We start from the raw sequence: 27301 nt of genomic DNA, 5'->3' as shown, positions 1-27301 counted from the left end.
GAGATACTTATTTATTACTTTGGGGTGGCACGGTGGTGCAGTGGTTAGCACTGTCACCTCACACCAAGAAGGTTCTGAGTTTGAATCCACCCGCCAGCTGGGCAGGACCTTTCTGTGTGGAGGTTTGCATGTTCTCCTTGTGTCAGTGTGGTTCTCTCTGGGTTCTCTATCTTCTTCCCGCATGCAGGTAGGTCAACTGGTGACTCTAAATTGCCTGTAGGTGTGACTGTAAGTGTGAGTGGTTGTCTGTCTCTATGTGTCAGGCCTGTGGTGAACTTTCAACTTGTCCAGGGTGAACCCCGCCTCTCGTCCAATGTCAGCTGGGATAGACTCCAGGCCCCAATGACCCTTCACGGATAAATATAACAAATTATTTTGAGATGCTAAGGCATTAATATTAGATTATTATTATTTTTGAGTAAGTGCCTCATTATTTTTAAATACTAGGTCAACATTTTGAGAAAGTTTTTCATTATTTTGAGATACTAATGAATTATTTTGAGATGCTAAGTCATTATTTGAGATACTAACTCATTAATTTTAGATACTATCTAATTATTTGATATACTAAATCAATATTTAAAGAAACTGAGTAAATATTTTGCAATACCTACAAATTATTTTAAGATGCTAGGTAATTATTTGAGACCCTTACTAAATATTTTTGGGATACTCTGTTATTCTGAGATACTAAATCAATATTTTGAGAAACTTGTTTTCATCATATTGGCAGACTTTAGCTTCCATGATAAAGTGTGTAATACAAAATAAAGGTAAAATATAGGCTAGTAGTATTTACTACCTTAAAGATGTGGTGAACAGTATTTTCCTATAGCATGTAAAAGCTCACGAGAAAAATAATTTTCAGTTGTAGCCTCTTTCTTACCTTTAACCTACTGAAAGCTAATTGTTTACTAAACGCTTATGAAAAATATTCTCTAATAGGTCAGTATTTACCTCCTGAATGCAGAGATGAACAGTATATCCCGGTATTTTTCCAGCTACAGGCTGAAGTGACTGGTGTTTTCCTGCAGGAATCCACGGCGCTTTGCATCCTCTCATCAGCTGCAGCTGCTCTCTGAAGGTGCACGAGAGGAGAGAGTGATGCGGAGAATGACCGCGCGCGTGACACCGCGTGCGTGTGTGTACGCTACACGTGCATCATGCGTGCGTTGGTAGGTGGTGGAGGAGGAGGAGGCAGCGCACGCGAGGAGGAGAAAAACGCGTTTACTGATTGGCTCCGGGGTACTGGTACCCAGCTCTGTCAAGTATGACGGATTTTTCTCGAACAAGACCAGAAGTTACGCCTTCAAAATAAAAGCGTAACAGCTTTAATTCACAGGGAACAGCGTAAGATAGTCTAAAGCGTATGTTTTTACACGCTAATAATAGCAAATGTGTTTTACATCAAAAATATTTGCCAAAAACCGTTCTGAATCTTCAAAACTGACGGTTTTGTTAGAGTCATTTAGGCACAGGCCGGAAACGTATGTAGCATTTTGACTAACTTTACTTTGGTCCAGAGAAAGAGGAAAGGATGTGACTGGAGCTTCTCTCTAGCGTGCCTCATCGGCCCTTCGCTCGGTACGCTGTATGTTTGTGTCCCTCCTGTCTTTTACCGTCGAAATGGAGCTCAGTGGAAATTAGCACGCGTGTACCTCTTCGACTTCTCACCCTTTACCCTTGGAGAATGATCCACCGGCAGGTTATTTTATCCCAGGTAGGTCGTCTCCATTGTTGGTGATGTAGCCTATCATATCGGTCTCCAGCAGCGGGCCCAGCGCTCTGTAGCTCGCTGTGTGTCATTCTCCCGTCCCCCCGCTGAATTGTGTTCAAAACATCGAGCGATTAAGTGGGATTTAACGCTAACAGCACATAACAGAGAATGACTTAAGAACACACGGTTGTCTTGGCTTTTTTCTTCAATATGGAGCACATATGCCCCAAGCAACACTTGACTTAAATTGTCTTTTAGAGGTGGTTCACCTTACCACACACGGATCTCCCGTAGCTTTATGTTCTGTCATTGCTAGCGAGCCACATCATTCCTGAAAGTTGGCATTATACTCAATAAAAAGGGCAAATTGAGTTATTATGATGTCTTGGATGTGCGCCGAAACAAAGAGTCGACACGAATCTGAGAAAACCTTGAGTCATCTTTCATGTAAAATTTCCATATTTGCCAGCAAGCGACGCAACATCAAAGTAGTTAATTTTCTGAATGGTGTTTGGCGTGAGGTATCGGCGCAGGGCCATACAGCTTCGCCCTAGTTAGCTGCTCTTCATTTGGCATGTACTACGAGTCCCAATGTAAGGAGAGGTTCCCCCTCCCTCTTTGTGTGGGGATTCCCATCCTCAAAATCCTCTTAAATGCTGGGGCCACGGGTGTTTTTTCCTGTTGTTTGTCTTTGTTTTGGTGTCATGCAAATCAGTAACCCATAATAAAACAAACAACAAACTAGATGAAAAGTGTGACGTGAGAGACAGCTGCTAATGTAAATTTCAAATGTATTTTCCAAAAAGCAACAAATCACATTTAATAGATGTGACTTTGGGTTAGGGGAGACTGGGGAAAATTGTTACGGGGGACAGTTGTTGCACAGTTAATTCATCCAGTCAGAAACACGCAAAAATGATGACACATACTCTGCACATGGTCAGCAGGATTCCCTCTCTACCTGTGGAAAAGGAATGGTCATTTTCATTAAAAAAAACAAACTTTGAGATATGAAAGTTACTTTTTGGATGTACAGTATATCTCTTCTGCTGTCTGAAGAATAGACATCAATTTCATCAATAAGATATTAGTTAAAAAATAATCACAAACAAACTGCTGATGTAAATGTTGGTAACTAGCATACAAAATTTCATGATTACTAAATTTAAATTTAGACTTTTGCTTCAAAAAATATGAATACAAGAAAATCTTAAATAATATTAATAGATATCACAGCAGTAATGTGATTACTTGGAGGTGTGTCTTTATTTGAGATACACTTGATTAATATGACATGGCGTGGTAACGTTGTAGTTCCACAGGAAGAAAATGTACATGAAACTGTTCACAATAAGTTCTGTGGATTATCTTGAGTAATCAGGTCATGGTTTTTGGAAAGAACAGAACACTGGTTTTAATTTTTTAAATTTTTTTTAAATTTTTTGGTGCTTTTAGCATTACAGGACTAGTGCCATTTAGTTCTATTAGAGTGGAGACATCTCTTCGGCCAATATCTCAAAACTCTGCAGCTCACATAAAAAAAAATCTAGGGTGAACTGGCCCTTTAAGTTGTATCCAATTGAAGCATTGTTTAAATTGGAATGAAACCACTAGAAGAAATAATTAAATAAAATAATTTTGCAGGCCGGATAAGTTTATATTTTTAACATTATTTAGTAGGGGACCTCAAATGGCTCCCAGGCCCTCAGTTTGAAACCCCTGAGCAAGGTGGATAAATAGTACTAAAGGTGAGAGGAAAATAGTTTTAATTTTTGTGGTGAACTGCTCCATTAAGCATATTTAATTTGTTTCCTATTCAGTAGAACTACAAAACACTTGAGGAGTGAAAATTCAATTTCACAAACAAAGATGGTAAACTGGGCTTTGGTGGTTTCTATTCCCCTCCCCTGGATACCAGTGATTTCCCTCTAGCTATTTATAACTCTCTCTCATAAACATGCATATTTGTTTGGTGCCAGTTATGGATTATATTGTCCACAATATTCAGAGAAACTGTCATGTTATAGGGTTTCTGTTGGTGTAAAGTTGGTCTTGTTTATGAAGCAGCTTGAATGAATGAATCTCTGCAGTGATTGGCTGAGGTCCCTGAGGTGAGCTCAGGTAGTCTGTGAGGAATAGCCTCACAAACAATACTGAATGCCCAGAGCATCTTTACTTATCTGCTGCAGCTAACTCCCCATAAGCAAGTTTCCATTTATCTCCTGAACAGGGTTTAACCTTTGACATTGTTTATGTGAAATAGAAAGATTTGGCAAACGTGAATCTCCTTTAAACTAAATCAGCTTGGACTAATCATTACATCCTGGGCTGTGTAGATTAGATTTTTGTGCTGGTGCTGCCTTTCTCTGTGCATTGCGAAAATTAAAATGAGCAGCTGACATTGACAGACTGCTTTCTTTGAGTGACTCAGCCTCTTGCACAGAAGATACGACTGTGTGATATTTCTGCCACACTGGCCCTGATCAGACAGATATAGAACAAACTGACAACACTGGCTGTTTTTCTGTGATAATCACAGAGTCTGAGGCGTGACAAATCACAGGGGTGTAGTGAAACTTAGCTGTGACTAGAGATGCACAGTATTGGATATTTGCCAATATCCGATATGCTGATATTTTCCGACTCATTTTGGCCAGTTGCTGACATTGACACCAACATGTGCATATTTTTTCCCACCTAATTGCAGAGACCGTCAAGTTTCTCCTGTAATGGAATCAGCATATTATTATGTCTGCTCTGTCATGGTGTCCCACTGACAGATGCAGGCATAAAATACAATGCTTTTCAAAATGCACACATTCACTGGGCAAAATAACAGAACTAGTGGCAGACACCTTTATTTGCTGGTGCCTGTTTCTCTTTGTCCTTTACAAATCATCATAATGATCAGGATGACAGCTCTTAAGATGAGCATTTAAATGTGTAGTGTTGAAGGAGTGTGATTTTGCTTCTTCTTGTGTGACCAACACTGAGTAGTCATTGCAAAAAACAAACCTGAAAAACACTTCTTTAGAAAATCCTAGAACTGGCATCAGTTAAGGCTTATGTTTTTTGAGATATTTGTGTATTTTGGTATATATATATAATGTTTATTTGTTGTTGTTTTTTCTTTGTTTTTTCTATCATTTTTTTTAAACATCTGTTACTTCATTTTTTTAATTTTTTTTGTTCTTTTCATATTACCTATATTTGTGAGACCTGTGCTACAAAAAAGGGACTTAAGCTCCTGGGTCTAAATATTTAGACTCAAAATAGTCATCAGTAGTCGTGATTACATTTTTGATTTGCTTCAGTTTATAACTGGGGGAGACCCATGAAAAGCCTTGTTGGGTTTTAATCTCCCTTGCACATTCATGTTACTATTTATATTGTTTTCTTTGTGTTTTTAATATGTTCTGAATAAAATTAAAATTAATCCTCTGAAAACCTCCATACCGCAGATACACTTACGTTGCGTGCACACAGTCAAAGCATCCTCCTATGGTTATATTGGCAGAAATCTTCATTTTTGGCTAATACAATACTTAATTTTAAAGCCCTAATCAGCTGATTCCTGATCAACCAGAGCAAAGTGCACTGAGCTGGGTGAGGAATGAGAGGAAAACAGCCTGTAGAACCAGAGTATTTTCACATCCAGCACAGTGAATTAAGGATTTATTTCAACCAAACCAGAGTTGTTGATTCTTCGAAGAGTGGAAAGACTTACAAAGATGGTTATAGTTAGTTTAGCCTACATGTTTTTCTGTTACATGTGAAGAGAGTGTGTTTAACGATGAGTTTATGAGCTAGTTAATCTCATATTTATTAGGTAAAAGGAAGAAACTTGAATTCAGGTGGTGTATGATTGTTTGATTGTTTGTTTAATAAGGAAAATAGGTGTGAGGATGTTTCATTACTTGACACTTGAGTGTTTTGTTGTTTATTGGACATAGTGACTGTTCATAGCATATGTAACATAGTGAATTAACAACTCACACATCTCCCAGCTGAGATTTGGGAGGATGGGATTTGATGGTGGGGGAGTCTTTCTGCTGATTATTATTTCAAATAATCTAAAAAGTGAAATATGCCACATCACAATTTCTTACGTGACATCCTCAAAGAAAAAATAATTCTGAACAACAGCTGAAACCTCAGGCATATTCAGTCTACTATGATATAAAAAAGAGGAAACCAGCAAATTCTCACGTTTGAGAAAGTAAAGAGGAATACAGCCTGTCTCCAGCCAACTGTTCACACTCCAAATGTGTGAAATACAGCAGCATGATCAGTGCCCTTGTGCTTCGAATTATGAATATGGAGTTACCCTTCTAGCATTTTGTTTTGATGCACCATTGAAGTCAGATGATGTAGTATAAAGCTAGATAAAGTAGGGCTGAGCGATACTGATAGTGTGATATGAGAGAAGATATCATCTTAGATTTTGGATATCATTATACCGTGTTGTGGCATAAGTGTTGTCTTTTCCTGGTTTTAAAGGCTGAATTACAGTAAAGTGATGTCATTTTCTGAACTTAGACTGTTCTAGCTGTTCTATTTTTTCCCTTTACCCACTTAGTCTTTACATCCACATTACTGATGATTATCAGGGCTCAGCAATAAGGACAGTCCACTTGCCCGGTGCAAGTAAAATGCCATGTCAGGCTACTAAATCTACCAACTTACTTGCCCAGTCTGTCAAACTAAAATATTTTGATCATGAATGAATTGTAAGTAAGTTTTCATGCAGCATGGCAGAAAATGCTCTTTTCAGCATTTATTTTGGAGATCTTCCACTTTTCTTTTACTCTCTGTATCTTTAGATTTTAGACATTTAAAGATGTTTAAAGCTAGCAATCACCTGACTGGGCAAGTGGGGAAAAACTATCAACATTGAACCCTGATAATTTATCAAAATTCTAATTGTATAGTCATAATATCAACATCAAGGTATTTGGTCCAAAGTATTGTGATATGTGATTTTATCCATATTGCCTAGCCCTGCAAGACAGTCCGTGTATGGAGGAGGTGGGGTGGATGGATGGGTCAAACAAACTTTCACCCAGGAGACCGGGATTCATGTCCCATGTGAAACCAATCATCAACGTGGACTTCTTTTAACTTGGGTAATGTACGTTACGCTCCTTACGTAACTAACATACTTATTTTAGAAACCACGATCTTTTCCTAAACCCAAGCAGTTTGTTTCCTAAACCTAACCAAATAGTTTTCTCTTAGACCTAATCATGTGGTTTTGCTTCCTAAACTAAGCATGTAGTTTTGTTTCCTAAACCCAGTCAAGTAGTTTTATTTCGTAAATCTAAGCAAATAGTTTTATTTCCTAGACCTAAGGAAGTAGTTTTGTCTCCTAAACCTGAGCAAATAGTTTTGTTTCCTAGCCCTGAATGGATGTAATGTCATCAGTGTTAAAATGTACAGATAGTCAATGCACTGCTAGTTTTGATTACCTCCTTATTTCTTCCAAGCAATTTTGTGCTTAAACCTGAACACAGATAATTGGCCAGATAGCAGATTTTTTTTCTCCCAGATCAAGAGCATCACTGACACCTGACAAATGCTTACAGTTCACCCACATGTTGGTGCAAAGCCAGTTGGAAGAAAAAACTCACAGCTGGAGTGTCAGAGACAACAGTTGACTTTGTAGTATGCTGTTAGAGCAAAATCAGCGTTGCCTGTAGCTGCTCCAGTGAAAGTTCTCCCCCAAGAAGCAAGTGGTAGTCAGCTCAGTGAGTTCAGAGTGGTTGGGTTTTCACTCAGGTTAGAAGTTGGTCTGAATTCAGTCATTTTCTACTGCTTCCTGCCAGTGAAATGTTTTCCACAGTTAGAAGCCCTGCAGGTACCTCCTGCAGTTTGGTTTGAACATCAAAGTTCCAGCACTCTGAGTCAAGTCACGCAGCAGCCTTTACTGTCCTTAAGCTGTTTTCCCTTCCACGTCAAGCCACAGGAAATCTTGTTGTATATCAGAAAGTGTTAATCTAGAGTTCATGATCAAAGACGACTACAGCTGAAATGATGAATCAATTTATTAGTCATTGAAGTGGCAACTATTTTAATAAATCATTAAATATTTCACTGGTTCCATCTTCTCAGATAAGAATAAGATAGTAAACTTGATCTATTTGTGATTTTAACTGTTTGGTTGACAGTTTACAGTTGTATGCAGCCCCACAGTGCACACATACTGAAGTGATAGTCTGCTCCATACAATACAGAACAATCTCTCCAAAACTCATGTTCCTGTTCAGATGTCACAGACAGGAAAGACGCACATAAATAAGCTGCTGGCTGCATTCATCATATAGCACTATATGATTTGAAATGAGGTACACTGTAAAGTGTGTGTTTGATGAGTTAGAAATTATTAACAGAGCTGCAATGATGAATGTATTAATATTATTATTATTATTATTTGATCATTAAATTTATTGCCAGCTATTTTGATAAAGAATTTATCAGTTTTAGTAAGTTTAGGGAAAATCAAAAAGTTAAAAAAGTAAAATTATTCCAGCTTTTTAAATATGAATATTTCTGTTTTTGTTTTTTACTCCTTTATGACAAACTGAATCTCTTTGGGTTGTGAGTAGAAAAGACATATGATGTCATCTTGGACTTTGGAAAATGAATGGGTGCAACTTATTAATTAATCAAAAAATAATCAGCAGATCAGCACATAATTGACTATAAAAATAATCTAGAGTTGCCGCCCTATGAATTAATGCATGTTAATCTTAACCAGTCCTTGTAATAGCCAGAGAAACAAAGATTTGATTTTTGTGATCACAAATAGTTGTCATGAATTCTCCTTTTTTTTGACTTTCAAACTGTTTTCCACTGTCATTCTCATTTTGCCAGTTACGTTCAGTCAAGTTAGCAATAATGAACATCCAGTCAGACTTCCAAATTAGGTCAGGTTTTGAAAAAGATTGTGGTTTGGGTTAACTATACATCTTTGAAACAGCGTACACTGACTGTTGTTCCCAGCCGAACCACAGAATTCAAGTCCTGTGCTTTCCACTTGTATATTTTTTATGTGGCTCTGTGCTGGTATTTAACTTAGAGCTGCTCTGGTACCAGTATCAGAAAATACCTCTGGTATTGCCTAAACTGCTGGTACTGCTGTCGGCAAATACACGTGTCTCTGCACGATCAGATACAGTGTCATTTATTAACCCTGAAACAGGAACCTGCTTCTTCCCACCACCGTCCCGTACACTATTTTGTTTCCAGGATGGTGAAGTCATGTTCTATGGCTTCTGTTCTCTGTAGGCCAAACTATTTGTTTAACCTGCGCCAGGCCATACAACAGCATAGCAATCATACTACATTTATACAGGGTTAATATAAAGCTGTTTAATAATATAAATAAATAAAATAATTAAACAAACTGATATTGGATTAGCACTTGGTGTTGGCCAACATACAGAGTTCAGGTATGAGTATCAGGAAGGTAAAATTGGTATCAGACCATCTCTAATGTAACTGCTGATGATTATTGTATGGATTGGATTTGGAACTGTTACAGGATTTTCTACATATCCAGAAACATGGTTTCAATTTAAAAAGAGTCATCGTCTGCTCTTGGAAGGATATTTGAGATGCTGTATTCATATGTGAAACTCTGAGGAAATAAATTATTAAAATAGTTTCCTCTGAGGAAAAGCTCTCCACAGGGTTCCCAAACTGTCAGCGCAACATGACGGGCAGAGTCCTGTATAAGGGGATGAAAGTAGTGAACATCATTGGCCATGATTGTCACAGCCTCAAACACACCCAGCTATAATGTCAGATAATATATTCTTTCTGATGCCACCCTGTATCTACTTGTGACAAAGGAGAAGATACTAAAAATGTTTTTTACAAGTCAGAAGGATTATCACAACATATACTCTTAATTGTATGAATAGATAGAGTATACATAGAATTGCAAGATCATCAGTATATTTTTAGGGTGAATTTATTGAAAACAACTTTTCAGGAGTGAGAACACATTATTAGTCACTGGTGGAAAAGTAATATGACACTGGTATTATGTGTCAATGTCTAGTCTTCAGTTCAGTCTTTCAGTCTGTATTATTCAGTCACATGGTGCCTGGAAGTAGAGGCTCACTGATATCATGACTTCTGGTAAATCTCAGTCTCTGTTTAGGTTATGGAAGCTTTGAATCAGCCCACTCAGAGGAAGCTTGATAACAGTTGGGGGAGGGGGAGGGGGGGGGGGGGGGCATTGTGGCAGATGTTCATGTTTAGCCCTTTTCTTTTAATAAATGCATCCATCTCTTATGCACTGAGGTTTCATGTCGTGCTGGAGGCTGTATGTCTAGTTAACAAGCCCCTGACGCACTGTCTTTGGAAAAAACTGACCCGAAAAGAAATCAGTTTGAAAGCAGTGCTTCATCTTGCAGTAAAGGCCTACTGTACATCCAAATGAGAGAGGAACATAATCCTATTTTGTTCACTATACACCAAGACACATACTAAATGGTACACAGTAACAGTGAAGAGGTACGCTTCACCTTGTCGTCTTAATCCTCTTCTGTCATGCTCGGTCGCAACTAAGTGACAAAGGTTGTACTTGATAAAATGTTTATAATATCGGTGTGTGCCTCTCAAAAATGGCCTTGGGAGAGGTGAATGAGGTTTACAGAGGGAGTGATGTGAGGCAAAGATACAGCAAGAGGTACAGATACATGTTCCAAAACCAACAGGAATTATAGTTTGGCCCACTCAACAACATGGTGAGCAGCAGCAGCACGAGTCCCCAGGAAGAGCCCCAGGCTCTGAAGCCAATTTAACATACTGATCAAACTGTGTAATGACGGTGTCGCATGATGCACTGCAGCCCTGAAAGACTTTTTTCCCATAAGAAGTGAAAAGAAAGCAGCTGCAAAACAGTGGCTGCATTTTTTTGAGTGTCACACCCAGCGCTGTCATGATACTGGAATTTCAAATTTTCGATACAATACTTTGGAAAATCAGTAGGGCTGCACAGTTTATCGCTATTGTATTAAAATCACAATATGGCCAAACACAACATCCAAATCACAGAATCAGAAACAACCAAATTGAAATTTTTTGAAAAAGGAAAATTCTATGAGAACACAGCATTATAATGAGGTACTGTAGAGCTGCAGAGATGACCTGGATTAAAACCCTGTTCTCCAGGTGTAAGAAAACATGTTCGTTTGTTACAGACTACATAAATATCACATCGTCATTATTTTTCTTTTTTTTTTCTTTTGGTGAACATGAACATTTTTTTCCAAATCATGCAGCCCTACTATTCACTACCATTTTCAATACAAGCAGGAAAATCCGACTCAGCACTGAGGGAATCAAATTTTAGACGAATATTAAAGATAAATAGAACAAGGCAGCAAATGAGACTAGTGACAAGATGAAGACAGCACTGTGAGTAAGTGAGATTAGGTGGAGTATTATTAGTATTGGAGTATTGATACTGCAAAAAATGAGTATTGAAAGCATTTCAAATATTTAGTATGGATATTTATTGATATATTGATATTTTTGACAACACTGGTCTCAACCCCTGTGAACTGACTTGTTTCACTGTCAGGATTTGTTTGATTCAGCTCACTAACATTTGGAAAGTCTAGAAGAGCCACACGATTAAATCATTTTATGCTCATTTAAGTTGGCGGAGGAATAAACCGGAAGCTAGTTGCTCAGCAGAAGCGCTGGCACTAAACATATGTGGAAATTCTGGCACGGAAGTGGGCTGCATGTGCGACTGTGCAGCTGTCATAGAATGAATGGAGGCCTGCCTCCAACACTCTATCCAGTTTTCCTTTCTACATCCATGCAGCAGCAAGCTCTGACACACAGCTCATGGAGGGAGTTGAGGTATTTTATCGTCACTGCGCTCCTTCTCAGAGTCATAGCTCTGAACACACTGTGGATATCATTATTTCAGATGTGTTTCATGAAAGGATCCTCTGATCAGTCTCCTGGCAAATCAGCCGATATTCAGTGGAAATATGTTGAGCTGCAAGGATTTCTCGATTAGGAATCTATTATTAAAATAATCCTGGACTAATTGATTCATTTTCTCAGTAATTTTTTAAGAAAAAAAGTCAAAATTCTCTAATTCCAGCTTCTTAAATCTGAATAGTTTATGTTTTTTTTACTCCTTCATGACAGAAAACTTAAGATTTGGGGTTGTGGACAAAGCAAGACATTTGAGGACATCACTTTTGTCTTTGGGAGACACTGGGCGACATTTTGCAGCATTTTCTTACATTTTATACATAAAGCAACTAATTAACTAAACAGATTAATGGACAAATCAAATAATCATTAGTTGTGGTCTTAAAAATATGTGATTTGGAGATTAGGATTCATGCCTTCTGGTCAATGACAAAAAACTTGAACCAAATGTCAGCCGAGTTGTTGCCATTATCACATGTAACTAACCCAATGAGCACTTTAGCCCCAACATGATTAGTATGTCAGTTGCTCGCCCCGTGTTGTCTTGAATTCCTGAATGTTTCTTTTTTTTCTTGCTTGCCAGTCGCCAGGATGTGTGTGTGTGAATGGGTTTATGCCAGTTTACTTTAAGTTTGAGTGTGAGGTGTGAATAGCACAATGTGACTCAACAAAATACATTTAAATGAGCATAATTACTGCTGTTAATCTAAACATGCATTCACTAAACATGCATGACAAAGAACAGAATATCTGGACAAGCAGTTAATAAACCTACAGCAAACACGAAACATTGAATTGGTCAATTCAAAAGTAGTAGAAAGTAATCAAGTTACATTCCTTTAGCATTGCAATACTTGGATTAGGTTACTGACTATGTTTTTTATTTATTTTTTAACAAATAATTGTGATTGCATTGGAATATTATTACTGTGGCTTATTGTAATCTGATCTTCACTTCCACACTTGCTCCCCTTTTTGAAACTAACTCCTTCACCATAACATTGCCATTATCACCATGTTTTTTTATTATTATTAAAACATTATAATGGTATATTGTGCACAATACAATTTGGCACTCTCCTAGCCAGTATCATAAACTTTTGTTCACCACAGAGCTTATTTTCTGCACAAATCCAAAATCCAGTGGAAAAATCCTGTTGGCTTCTGGTGGAGGGAACCAGAGCAATGCTAACTTCCAGGTTGGACTACAAAAATACATCATCCCTGCAGCACTCTGTAGTCAGACTACCAAAATCTGATCCAGTTATCTCAGCAGAATGTGTTAAGGTTAAGAGCCAATGTTGGCAGCATGTTTTTCATGAAACACATCAGCACATAAAGTGCATATCAGCTTTCACTTGAAGTGAAAAGCAGGGCAGCCGCAGAGCCGAGGCTTCGTGAGGACGGCCGTGATTAGATCATAGACCCGGTTAGCCATCCTTAGGTGAACAATAAGCTGAAGCAGGACGACCTCAGAGTGGTCAGGAGATCATTACCGAGCCGTAGAATCGCTTCATTTCACTTCCAGCAGAAGCTCTGCTCTCTCTACCATTGTGCCTGCTCTACATGTGTGCAGAATTAATAATCGTGGCGTCTTGAACACAATTATAGTGGTTAATTATGCGAGTGTCAGAACAAGTAGGAAGGACAACTGGGGATATTTCCCTGGAGATTACTATGCATGTCTGTTAATGCAGCTAGATATAGGGCACCATACTATTATGGCACTACATGACTAATGAGGACTGCAGGGACTGCTGACTGGGAAACATGAGTTAGTGCACTTTTTGTTTGTGCCCATGCTCTTAAATATTTGCATAAGTGTGTCATATTGTGCACACTGCTGTGTCTACACATCTGAATTCCCACCTTCTTTGTTAGTTCTACAACAGGACCACTGCTGGAGTCTGTCACCTGATACAGTAATGCAGAAGGGACAATAAGAAAATAAGGACATCAAGGAAAGGATCACGTGACTCTGCTTGTTTCTGGGATTTAAAGCATTGCTATTCAGCAGCTCACTCTCAAATCTTGGATTTCAGATTGTCCTTGAATACACTATTAAAAGACTTTTCTTACATTTTCTGTAACAGAAGTCTGACCAGGGTAAAAAGTGACATTCAGTCTGTGTTGTATGATAAGATCTGAGGGTGTTTTCCAATAATAACCTGATCCGTTCACTGGCATGAAACTGATAAATGAAAAAAATCAAAAAGAGCCAAAAGAGTGAAATCTGAATCATAATGTAGATTTAGACCTGAGTTAAAGTCTAAAATAAAACAAGTTAAGCTATCCCCAGAGTTTTAAGTAGAAGCACTATTTTCTGAGAGCTTTTTTCTGGAAAGCAGGTCAATCGATAGGGTGACCAGGTGGCCCACTTTATGTGAAACTGCACAGCATTTTCATCCCTTGTGCCACGTCCCACAGTTTGAGTGGCTCCGGTTTTTCAAAAGTCAAACAACTGCAGGACAGATTTTTCTAAAATCTGGCTTTATCCGATGGCTTTGAAAAAAGCAGGGAAGGCTGTGTTTGTTGTTGATCAGACTGCATCACCGTCTTTGCTGCCTATGATATGCCCAGTGGGAAAAATTGCATGTAATTGCAAAGTCACAAGTGAGGCAGATTTAGGCGGAATAAGATGGAAACTACCACAGAGATACAGAAATTCAGCTACAACAAAGACAGTGAAACTACTAAGGGTAGGGGGAAAAAATTAGGGCCACCCCCGACTAAAGATTTCCCTAGTCGACCAGTACTCGTCAGTTTAAACCATTAGTCAACTAGTCGTCACTCGTCAAATATTAGATAAAGTTACAAACTCACTCTTCAGCTGCTTCATGCCTCCTGTCCCCCGTCTTCATTGTCTCCAGTGTCAGAGTCTGGTCAGAGCTGCTGCAGTGTAAAGTCACCACAGGTGCTGTATTCTCTGTCAGATTGGCCTCCATTGATTTCAGAGGCGTTATGCCGTAGGACCGCTAACAGAGCTAACTTGCTAATGGCATCTACAACACAGTTAACAGTAGTGCGTTGGAAAACAGTGACATGTTGCAACAATACCACAGGCTTAACAACATCGGAATTCAAGTTTTGTTTTTTCCTGTGACTAAAGAGTAAGTGAAAGACTGAGCACAGACTAACGTTAAGTTGACCATCAGGGGGCAGCTTACTCACAGCTGAACCAATTGGATCATGAAACATAATAGATGTAAACGTGTCATATTTATGCTCTAAATTAGCCAACTTATTGAGTTTTATGGTCAGTTGACTGAGTGAGCAGCTGCAGACTGACACAATCCGACAGCACCCTCTGGCTTAAAAGCTTAAAATTTTAATACATTCAGATGCATCGATAATCGTTTTATAATCACATTGTAGCTTTCTGAATCAGAATCAAATCAAATCATGAGGTGCCAAGAGATTCCCATCCATAGATACTACTTATAACTGGGTCAGGTTAAGGCTGCAGCTAATGATTATTTTCATCATTGATTAATCTGTCAGTTATTTTGTCGATCAATCAGTCAGTTGGTTGATGCATAAAATATCAAAAAATTGGGAAAAATGTTGATCAGTGTTCTTAAATCGTCCTTAAGTGTTTTCACTTTTACTTTCATAGAGAACTAAAGAAACCAGAAGCTGTCCACATTTGACATCAGAGAATTTTTCTTTTTTTCTGGAAAAAGTACTCCAAACGATTAATCAATTATCAAAATAGTTTGTGATTGACTTAATAATAAATGAATATTCGATTGCTCATTTAATTATTGCAGCTCTACACGGGCTTTTGCAAAACTGGCCAGTTGTTTTTTAATTTCACACTGGAGGAATACAACACCACATGGTACGTGGGTTTTACAGGAAATGTGTGGCTCAAAATGAGATGTACCAATCTCTCAATGCATTAGCACTGAAATCCAAAAGTGATCACCAGACTGGTAAAATAACAGCAGCTAACATTTGCAACTGCATGGCACACGTACGGATCAGCAGACTCTGGTTACTTGTAACCTGCAGAGTCTGTTGTGTCAGAGGGCACAGCATGGAGATGTTACGAGCTTAGGGGCAGAATAGATATGTTTATTTTGTAAGTTAGATAGACCTGCCTCATGGCCTTGGTAACACATTGTCCCACACAAACACGCTCTTTGAACATCATATGTAAGTAGTTATAAAGCCCTACTTTGACTTGGAAATGATCTTATCTCTAAGCAGCGTCTGGACTTGACCTCAGTGATTTTCCTGCTGGTCGTGTCGGGGTGTTGCAGTTTGGGATGCATATGCCCCCAAGCCTGTGGTGAACTTTGCATCAGCTTAATGAACACTGTGACAGGAACAACATGTTTGGCTTGTTTGTCCCAAAGCTGATATTTAGTCTACTGAATAACACATGCGGCCTGGCTTCAATCTCCTCTAACATTGCTGTGATCTTGTCTTCCAAAAAGTTTTGATGCATGGCCGTTCACTGACTAAACCCTCATTTGTGCTGCATTATGTAAGGAGAGCAGCAGGTGCCTTCAACTAAATTTATAGATGACAAACACACAAGTTACAGATGGGCTTCTTAGAATTTGTGTAATCAAGGTTTTTTATGCTCAATGTCTTTTATTAATGGTATGTAAATGTATAAGTACAAAAATATACATCTAAGAATATTTTTATGAATGTCTTTGTTCGCAGGAGCACAGTCATGCAGGAACGGCAAAGGGTCTTCCTCATACTGTTGCCACAAAGTTGGAACATTCCAGGGTTCAACATTGTTTTTTATTTCACTGGTCTGGTTGGCCAAGTGTGTCAGGAATCTACTTGCCTGATATCAGTATTTACTTGCCCCTGTACAAATTGGCCTATTTATTAGCAGTTAACAACAACTAAAGTTAATTGTCATATTTAATCTGGGGCTGCAGCTAGGGGTGTAAAACACCAATTTCAATATGATATGATATTACATAGATTCTTCGAGTCAAATGATGTATGTCCATTTAACATTCAATTATATTTATGTCAACTCACAAAACACAACTAAATTATGATTTAACAATTTTATGACTCTGGCAGACATTTTTGACAGACACGCCATGTGATTTTCAAAATAAAGGTCTATCTTAGAAATAACAATATAGTTCAATATTTTCACTTTGCATGGATAATATCTGATTGTTGAACATTGAATCGAAATATCATCACACCCCTAGCTGCACTATTTACAAAATGTCAGAAAATAGTGAAAACTGTCCATCTCATTTTCTTTTTAAAGTTCAGGCTGATGTATTTAAATGTCTTGTTTTCTCTAAAACCCAAAGATATTCAGTTTAATATGATAATAAATGAAAAAAATCTTTTTTTGCCACTTATCCAGTTGGGCAAGTGAGTTGCCAGAAACTTGCCCAACATGGCATCTTACTTGCTCCGGCCAGGTGCATAAACCTTATTGTTGTGCCTTGACTGTCATATTGATTTCACATTGTCATTTGATAAATTATCATTATAAAGATATTGATTATATCAGCCTTAAATCAACTAAAAGTTAAGATCCTGTGATAAACAACCAATGAAAATGTTGCATCATGTCCCTGAAAGAGATCACATTTTAAAGAAAAGGACATCACACCATCTTCCTGCTAATATGTTCTTCCTTTGCAGGCTTGCCTCTCCACTGCAGCAAAGCAAACCATGTGACCATCCATAGATGCACATGAAACCTGATGAGATGTTGTCTGCTGCTGTGTCGAATATGTTTTGAGTCGAACATCATACATGATGTTCTGTCTGTTCATTGCTGTATATCTGTGTTTGTGCGTGGAGGTCAGTGTCTTTGTCTCTCTGTTTCCTCTTTGTTCGTCCATCTGTGCTTCAGCTCCTCCTCAATGATTCATATTTTTATCTGGCGCAGATGAAGTATGAAAGTATGATGATGCTGTTGCACACAGATGCCATACTTGACGTTCACCTGCTGCATTCACTGCCTCTGCTTTTTGTTTCTCTGGTTTGTAACACACCGCCCTTCTCCTCCTCCACTTCCCTCAGGTTTTGGTCTGCTTTGGGTTGACTGGTCATTATGCTGATGCAGCTCTGTAGTATCAAGGTCAGTGCCCCCCCTCCCCACCGCCATCACCCACTACCCACCTCCATTTGCCTGCTTACCACCACCCATCATCCAGTTTTCTGGTGGAATATGGGATTTTGAGTGAAAAACAGCCAAAATCAAACCATTTTGTGCTGACATTCTGTGTCTTTAAATGTGATCATGTCCATTGCCAACCTATAAAGTAACTGCAATGTATCCTTTTCTTAACAAAGAACAACATCTACAAAATCAATTAAATAACCAACATACTGTTATAACCCTAGACTTAATCAGTCATGCTGGGTTTTCATTAACATTCATATCTTTGTAGAAGTTGTACTGTGCGTGCAGATATCCTTGGTTCATCACAAACTGCACGCACAAAGAGCTTCAGCATTTAGACCGATCCGTCAAGGCTGGCTGAGCCGTGCCCTGAAGCTCCTTCCTAACTGGAGCATTCTCTGATCTGATCTGAGATCCCAGGATGGAAAACTCTCCCTCACATTTGGACATGTTGGTAATGATGCTGCATCTTGCAGTGATCACAGTGTCTGCTGAACGCACACTCGAGTCTCAGTGGGTCCTGCTACACCTTTAAAACCATGTTTTCACATGCTGGGAAGCTCAGAGGCTCACATTCTTCATACTTTAATGAACTGAATCCTGGTCAGTGTAGTCAAAATAGGATTACCAACCAAGAAACTCAGACACAGGAAAGTGAATTTATTTATTTATCAGTTTATTTTCTCCTGTTTTTATACACTACACTGTAGTATTGCCAAAAATATAGATTTTTCAATACTTGTCATTCAGAATATTTGAACTGTACTATTAAACATCAACTGTTGCAATAACTAGGGCTGCACAATTTGGTAGAAAAGTCATATTGCAATTATTTTGAATGAAACTGCGTTATGTGATACGATTAATTGAAATGATCAGTTTTGCTTTACAGTTTCCATGTTCATGATATTTATTGAGGTCTGTACCAAACAAACATGGTTCATTTTGTCTGGAGAACAAGATTTTCAGGCTGGATCATCTCTGCAGCACTACAGTACCTCATGTTAATGCAATTTGGATATTGCACTTGACAATATCGTGATTTTATTGCAATTGCTATTAATTGTGCAGCCCTAACAGTAGCCACCATTGCTACAGTATCACACTGAATCCACATTGACTGTGCGTTCATAGTTACACATCAAGAATGATAACTAACAGTTACTATAAATATATCATTTTAAAAGTCACACAACAACTATAACGATAATGATAGTGGTGAAAAATATTGTTTGGATGAATACCGGAGAAATTTGATGAATGATAGAACCACTGACAAAGTATGAATGAAATCTGTGTTTAAAATTCTCTCATACCAAGTGTTAGATTCTCCTACCTCATCTCATCTTTGAAGAATTTCATGAATGCATATACAACTGGTTGTCTTTTTTGTCTCTGTGCAACATGAGTGCTACATGAACCTTATAGCTGTAATACAGTTTACATCATCAGTGACGTCTGCATCACATACTGTATATACACAGTCAATACAATGAGCGTGAAGAGAAAAAAGCAGAAGCAAATCCAAAAGTCAACATTTAAAGGTTAGGGTTGTGTCAGTTTTTCCATGTGGTGTTGAAAATGCTACTGAAAACTGATATTTTTCATGGCTTTGTATAGAAGTTAGAAATTTCAGTACTGTGGCAACACTACTACACTGTAAAAACTAAACTGGCCACTGGATACAGGGGGTGTCAAACCAATAAAATAGTAATAATCAACATCCTGTGATTAAAACAACAGAAATACATTATGTATAGTTGTTTTGTCTTTCAGCATATTATATGGTGTTTCAGTAATACCCTACAGTAACTGGGACAGTCTTAACAAAATAGGTGGATACGCAATTAATCCTAATACTAAGCTCTCCACTCATAACACAGCAAATATGCTGTTTACTATAATAATAGTGGCAGATTTATCACTCACATTACTAACAGGCTTTTCATAGTAGCTGATGACCATTGATTATGGCTGAAATGATGTTTTTTGCTGTGACTAGCCAGCTAATTAATGCTAAGCTAGTCACTTGACTGAAACCTCTAGCTGGCCTTTAGTTTACAGCCAAATCATTTTAAATCAAGATCTTCATAAAAGGGTCTCACATATGGCGGTGCTTTTGTTTTGCGAAACATGTTCACATTGTTTCTTCATATTTTTCTTTAGATTTTTGTAGCTTGCACTTGGGAGGAGTTTGTCTTCAGGGCTTTCCGACCCTCAGTTATGTGCATGATGATATGATGTAATGCTATAAAGCTAAAGGTTCATGTCCCCACTCTTCCATAGATTTGAAGACGAGGATTAAATGATGTTTTATCATGTCCCACTGAACATGTTTGGATGTGAAGTGCAATCAAAAACCAATGAAAAGCATGGACAAATAAATACACAGTAGCATCTTGGCTCTCACAGGGGATGTTCCAATCCTGGACCCAGATTTTTCTAATTTAACCATCCCAGAATATCATGTAGTTGGCTAAAGATGATCTTTATTTTTTGAAATAACACTATGCTATTTTTTTTCATCATACTGATCCAACCTTAGATATGTGCCCGTGTTTGCAGCATATTTATTTAACTAAATTCTTATGATTTTGCTTGTTTACTTTTAGCTTTGGAAAAACAAATGAAATCCATCCTTCAAATTCATCAAATGCAACATATCTCTCTTACTGCAGCCACATGCACACCGCTTCAGCATGTGAAGAAATCCAAATGCTTTACACATCTGCCATACCTAGTTACTGTTGTTAAGCTACAATTGAACAAGTGCTGTTTGGAGGAACGTTTGCCGTCACTTTCAATTCTGTGTGGAAAAGACAAGCTCCAGTATAGTCACAATGAAAACCACTCTATAGAGAGGCAGTTACAATGCAAATACATTGAATATCTATTTCTGCAAAAGTGCCAAAATGGTGTTTAACTTACTGAAAATCTTAAGGATTGTAATTTAGAGCATAACTGAATATCTTCAGGGGTTGTGGACAAAACAAGACACTTTAGGACATCACCTTGGCCTTTAGGAAACTAGTGATCAACATTTTTCACCATTTTTTGACATTATAAGAACAAGACAACTGATTGATTAATCAAGGAAATGCTGGACAGATTAATCGATAATGAAAATAATTATTAGTTGCAACCCTAATATATGTTGAATAAATGAGGAGATGCTCTATTAATTCAAAATATTCTTTGTAGAAATGCTTCTGAGGCAAACTAAGTGTGGACATGTCCTTAGACATCGACCATGACCCAGGAACAAACAGTGCCCCAGATTTTACAGCGCACTCAGGCATGTAACTTCATGGAAACGGGTCAAGAGTCAACTTTTGAGACAAGCCATTCAAATCTCCAACTATCACACCAGGGATGAGCCAGTAGTGAAATACTCAGAATGAACAAATAAATATTTGGATATACGTTCCGTTTCCTTAAGTTAAAGGTATGTACTTTTAACTTAATGACTCTACAAACACACGTGGATGTGTGTTTTATTCAAAATAGTCTATACAAAGCTTTCAAGAAAAAGAATACCACTGTGTGAGCTACAAAAAAAGATTTGGATGTACTATACTTGCACTTGTTGAGATCCTCATTTCCCATCAGTGTCAGTCTCATCACCACCACTTCTCTAAAACTGCCCTAATAATGGGCTTCTGCCTATGTAATAGCTTTTGTGTGCACTGCTCCATAAGAAGTGTTGATGTCTGCATGTTCTTTTTGTGTTTGTACACTCAGTGTGATTGTCCAAATGACTTGTCTACCATTTGGTGTGAAGAGTTTTCACCGTGTTAACGTGATATGATCTGTGAAACCGTCTTGAAAAATGTTTTCTGTGCTGGATCCAATATCAGACATGAACATTTTGTCATTGTTAACATTGCCACATCTTTATTTGATGTTGTTATTTAGCTTTTTGTGGCTCTTACCCTCAGAGCATCATATATCAGCAGCCAGCGTCTTGTGGACAACTGGAAATGATACTGCGCTCTGATATTGGATGTTTCCATCAAAAAACGAAGAACACACGCAATGGCAAAGACTTCTTGTCACAGCCTTAAACATTTAACACTTCAAATCAAGAATATAGACGTCAAAGTAGAACATTATGTTGATATATTTCAGGAGTTTAATAGAAATATCTAAATGTAACAGTAACAGCGGTAACTGTAGCAGACAAGAAGCCTTTCTAGGTCCAACAATGGTTTGATATTCACCATTACAATTCATCAGCCTCTGGACAAACTAATATTTACCTCTAGTTGGTTGTATAAGCATGTTTTAAGTCCATGTCTATAAAGTAACAAGCATGAACACGACATATTGGGGCTGAAACTAACAATTACTTTCATAATTGGTTAATTGGTTGATTATTTTCTTGATTAATAGTTTTTTGTTCCATCCTCGAATGTCTTGTTTTCCTCACAACCCAAAGATATTCAGTTTACTGTCAGAGAGGAGTAAAGAAACCAAAACTTATTAACACTGGAAGCTGGAAGGTGGAATCAAGGAATTTTGACATGTAGTTTTTTTTTTTCCTTAAAACATAATTCAAACTGATTACTTGATTAATTGTTGCAGCTCTAATTATTATAATTTGTCTATAGTGACTAGGGGTGTCACAATTCTCTAAATCCACAATCATATTTGACTTTAGTTCACCCAATAATGAAAATTAGGTCATTATCTCCTCACCCTCAGGCCGATTGAAGGTCAGATTTAGTATTTTAGTCCACAAAACACTGCTGAAGTTTCACAGGAAAACAGTGTTGCAGAATCTCCCAAACAATGGAAGTGAATGGTGACCAAAAACAACAGAAAAAAAACATAAAATGCCTCCATACTGCTCGTCTGGTGTAATCCAAGTCTCCTAAAGCCCCAACATGCCAGCATGTTATTTCCACCATGTTTTAAGCCTAGATCTTGGACAGGCACAATGTCTGAACTGTGTGTGTGTGGTGTGACAGTGTGCAAACGACATGTCAGAGCTTTTTTTTCAGTTGTTTTTGAAAACTGGTCACCACTCACTTCCATTGTTTGAGAGCTTCTGCAACACCGTTTATCTGTGAAACTCCAGCAGTGTTTGTGGACTAACAAAATCAACCTGGCCCTTAATCGGCATGAGGGTCAAATTCAAAATCCAAAAAATATTCACATTTATGAAGCTGAAATCTGAGAATTGTGACACTTTTCCTAAAAACTCAAACCAATTAGTGGATTATCAGAATAGATGCTAATTAATTGTTACAGTTTTTCCAGATGGAGGTGAAAAGAAAAAATACTGGAAGAATTGACAATACCGCCTTTGATTGTGATAATTGAAATTGAAAGCCAGTTTTGATCAGTTACATCCCTTAAACCTGTCTGATGGGTTTTGTACTGTACAATCCCACAATTCTTCTCTGTCGCCAGTGTTATATTTAAACATGATGATTTTATCCACATTTATTCTCAAAAAATGTGAATCACAGCCACCACAACAGGTCCTTGAATATACAGTCATAAATTTGGACAAAAAAATATCAGGCTGATAGGTCCAATATGCAAGATTAGCTGCGGACAAATATAGCACACTCACACACATCCATTCAGTGGCCAAGGATGACTAAGTGACTTATAAGCTTCATTTTCAGCAGCTAACAAGTAAGCTGCTAAATCATTTAGATCCACACACACACACACACACACACACACACTGGCTCTGTGCTTTTGAGTAAAAGAGTGAGAGACAACTTTACAACATGAGCTGCTTTTAGCTACAGACTCAAACATGGATGAAAGGACAGTAACATGAGAATTAAGTTTGTTATAGACACAAACCGACATCGCCATTTAAATGAGTAATGCAACCTTGAATGTATCCTAAAGGGGAACTACTGTACAGCACATATTTTAAAAATGTATTTTTATTACATCATTTTAAAAACACCACATGTTAAAGCCATTCCCTGACAAATGCAGGGTTATTCTTGTCAACCCTCCCAATTTTCCCAGAAGAATCAGATTTTTCCTTGCACTATTCGTATTACCTAACAGGATCATAATTCTCCTGTATTCCTCCAAATCTTCACACCGTTTTTTCCTTTTCGTTATCAGAACTTGTTTCTGGCACTGTGCAGTATGTGTAAGCCCTATGAGTCCGAACAGCTACTGTTTTCATCTGGACACCATTACAGCAACACCGGACCAGATTTTCCCATTTCTTACAGAAAACTTTAAAGGAAAGAGGCATTCATTTTATAAAATCTATCACCTCAATTTGCTTTATGGGGCAGGACACAAAACAAACAAATGAAAGAATACTGATGAATATTAGTTTATGTCAGAGTGGAGTATTTAACATAGAAGTCTATCACCTCAATTTGCTTTATGGGGCAGGACACAAAACAAACGAAAGAATACTGATGAATATTAGTTTATGTCAGAGTGGAGTATTTAACATAGAAGTGCTATTGCAGTGTACCTTTTTTATTTCCATTCTGTAAAAGTAACCAAAATGCAGGAAGTAAAGTATCTGAAATTAATTTTTTTAAAATCCTCCATATGTTTGAGATCTCAAAGTTGGCGGGTATACCCAGGGAACATTATAGATTTTTCACAGATTTTGGTGGTCATGTGAACAAAATTACTGGATTTTGGAAAAAGTTTTTAAGCTACAGTGGACTAAAATTTACTCAAAATAGTCACTGTGCACCAGGTGACAGCTACAGAAGCTAATTTGAGAAGACATCCAACAGAAACACCAATGAGGAGTTTTCTCCTTTGATTTTGTTCTGAACAAAACTCTTCATAAACTCTATTTGACTAAAAGCTGCTCCCCGTGCGTTCTCTTGCAGAACTTGTACCAGAATCGGTTCCTGGGCCTGGCGGCCATGGCCTCCCCGACGCGCAGCGGCCAGACCCGGCAGCGCTGTAAGGACGCAGTTCGTCACAGCTACGGCCCGGAGAGCTTCGCCGTCAACGGCCTGAACCAGGAGGCCTTCATGCTGGGGCTGTCGCGCTCCACCAGCGACACTGATCTGGTCTCCCCGGACGCTCGCTCCACCCTCACCATCAGCTCCTCCCACTACACCATAGGACAGTCTGAAGACCTGGTGATCACATGGGACATCAAGGAGGAAGTGGACGCTGGGGACTGGATCGGAATGTATCTTATTGGTAAGTGAGAGATGATGATATTGATTAATACAAGGTGAATCATAATCACTGAAGTCTATCTAATGACTGTAGCCATAAAAGTTGTAGAATAAGTGTTCAAATGTTAAAACAGATAGTTTCTTTTGAAGTATTTAGATCATTTTTAACCACAGTTTGTTCCATTCTGCAATGAAGTGGGACTTCATTGAGAGCATTAGAACTCTATAAGTTATTATGCTGTGTGATGGTTGCTACATTCTGATTTTCTTGGAAGTTTTTATTATTTTAAGGTGGCTGCCTCAAAATCTGTGCAAATAAAACCAAAACTGTCTGCATGTCCAGTAGAGTTCTACTGTTCTAAAACCATTTTTCCCTTCTTAGTACTGATTCAGATATCTGAACTTGGTGTATCAGCCAATACTGTCATGATATCAGATTTTTTTTTCACAGCTCAAAGACTGATAATGATATTATCACGATATTTATGGGAAGTACGCATTTTTCCAAATGAATTGCACACAATACAAATGTAGGGAGGTGGAGTGAGACTCTGTAATCTTCATATCCGTACAAACATGATTTTGTACAGCAGTAGTAACCACACACTGTGGGAGTAGTTAGATAGTTAGTCATGGTGTCCCAGCGTCCTGTCTGTGTTTGTGTGGAGGGGGCGTTAGGGAAGGTAGACAAAGGAAAACAGAAAAACAAAACAGAAATGATTTAAGTTATTGTGGATATAGGGATAATGGTAACACCACTAGTTAGGATTGGTTGGGTTTAGACATGAGGAGGGAGATTGGTTAGGTTCAGAATATCAAGTAAAGCCAGAGTCAGAGTTGGACGAGCCGTGACTTCAGCATCCTGTGAAAAGATTTTGGCTGGAGGGTTAGTAAATCATGTGATATCATAGTATTGGTACATAGACTTGCATACTTGCCAGTACCCGATCCAGCCTTTTAGGCTACATCTTCATAGAGACAGAGACCCTTTAAGCCCCACTGAAAACAATCCACTGACTTATATTGTGTGAAGGTGCCTCTTGTCACTTTCTGTCTGCTAGCAAACAACAGAATAATGTCTAAAAGCTGCTGTGTGCTGGGATACACTACCAACGAGGTAAATAAGTTAAAGAACCCAGAGCTAAGTTTTTATAAGCTGCCAAACCTGACACCCAGTAATTTTATACCCTGATTACAGCTGCCAATTTGACCAGACAAATTGTAAAACACCTGGTTTTGATCGAAACGATGATCATACCTGCTGATCTCAAATAGTTACTCAAATTAAAATATTTCACCTCTGTCCATTCAACGGGATCATTTCTCACAGAAAAGCAGGGTAAGAAGGGAGAAGGAACACAAAGTTTATCAGTTAACTTTTCCTCTCTGGTAGACACAGGGTGCTAAAATGATCCACTGACATGCTGAACGAGCTACAGTCACTTTGTTAGCGTTGCACTTGGTTTCCTATTGTGGCGCCAACCGTTTCCCCCACTGGTGGGTGTGGTTTTCAAAGTATGACACATTGCACTCTGTCTCTATAACCTTTGCCGACACTGATATCAGCTGAAAGAACTTTCATGGCAAGATACCAATGAACATCCATGCTTTTAATAGTGTCTTTATCTTGTAATTTCTGTAACTTCTTGTGTATTCTCACTGAAGCTATGAAATCCTTCATCTAACTAGCTGGTGTTTATAGTGCAAAAACCAAGACATTATCATTTACTGGCTTCCCACACTGTTGGCATTCTTCAGCAGTCAGTTGAGTAGGTTGCCACATGGACACTAGACCTGGCAGACACTGTTTCTGAGTCATCTGTGCAAAGTGTCACGCTACACGGCCAGACAGAGCCTGGGTCAGTTTCATCCAGTGACAGTTCCAATAAAGTTTACTTAAACAAGACAACCATGTTGTCAAAAATATAGTTTAATATTGCAATACAGTTTCATCCAAGGTTTAACTGGGTTTTAGCCACAAGTTGTAAATACTACTGCCATATTAAAACAGGCTCTCTACAGTTTGTAATGGATCTGAAGACAGCCATGTTGAGAAGTGGATTGTGGAACTTCTCAAATTGCAAACAGCTGATTGAAATTTTCATCTATGATTGTCCGATCATTGATTATCAGGCATTGCTGTTATGATGAGCTCAGGAAAAGTCAGGGTTGGACCCAAATGCAGACCATGCAGAGGAGAGCAGTTCAGAAAGGATATTTAATAAACAAAAGACCAAAAACAAAGCTTACATGAGTGACAAGGGAGAGTTCAAAATCCAGGCTGAATTAAAAATACAAGCAAACCGAACACCGACAAACGACAAGGCGAGTGAATGAACCAACAAAGTAAAG

General features: G+C 38.2%; 1 protein-coding gene across 2 annotated transcripts in view; it reads left to right on the top strand.

The window, feature by feature from the left end:
* Positions 1-1553: 1553 nt before the first annotated feature.
* hecw1a (HECT, C2 and WW domain containing E3 ubiquitin protein ligase 1a) overlaps positions 1554-27301 on the top strand; it is a 101158-nt gene continuing 75410 nt past the window's right edge. For both annotated transcript variants that reach the window (XM_084746953.1, XM_084746952.1), the window contains exons 1-3: positions 1554-1720; positions 17708-17765; positions 24650-24971. In XM_084746953.1, the coding sequence (XP_084603079.1) occupies positions 17739-17765; positions 24650-24971 (349 nt within the window). In that variant the 5' untranslated portion in view covers positions 1554-1720; positions 17708-17738. The remainder of the gene's footprint in view (positions 1721-17707; positions 17766-24649; positions 24972-27301) is intronic.

This window comes from Lutjanus erythropterus, chromosome 21 (genome assembly GCF_056507025.1).
Source record: "Lutjanus erythropterus isolate fLutEry1 chromosome 21, fLutEry1.hap2, whole genome shotgun sequence".
In the NCBI taxonomy this organism is placed as follows: Eukaryota; Metazoa; Chordata; class Actinopteri; order Lutjaniformes; family Lutjanidae; genus Lutjanus; species Lutjanus erythropterus.
The sequence above is the reverse complement of the archived record's forward strand: the minus strand, read 5'-3'. Positions and strand labels throughout refer to the sequence as shown.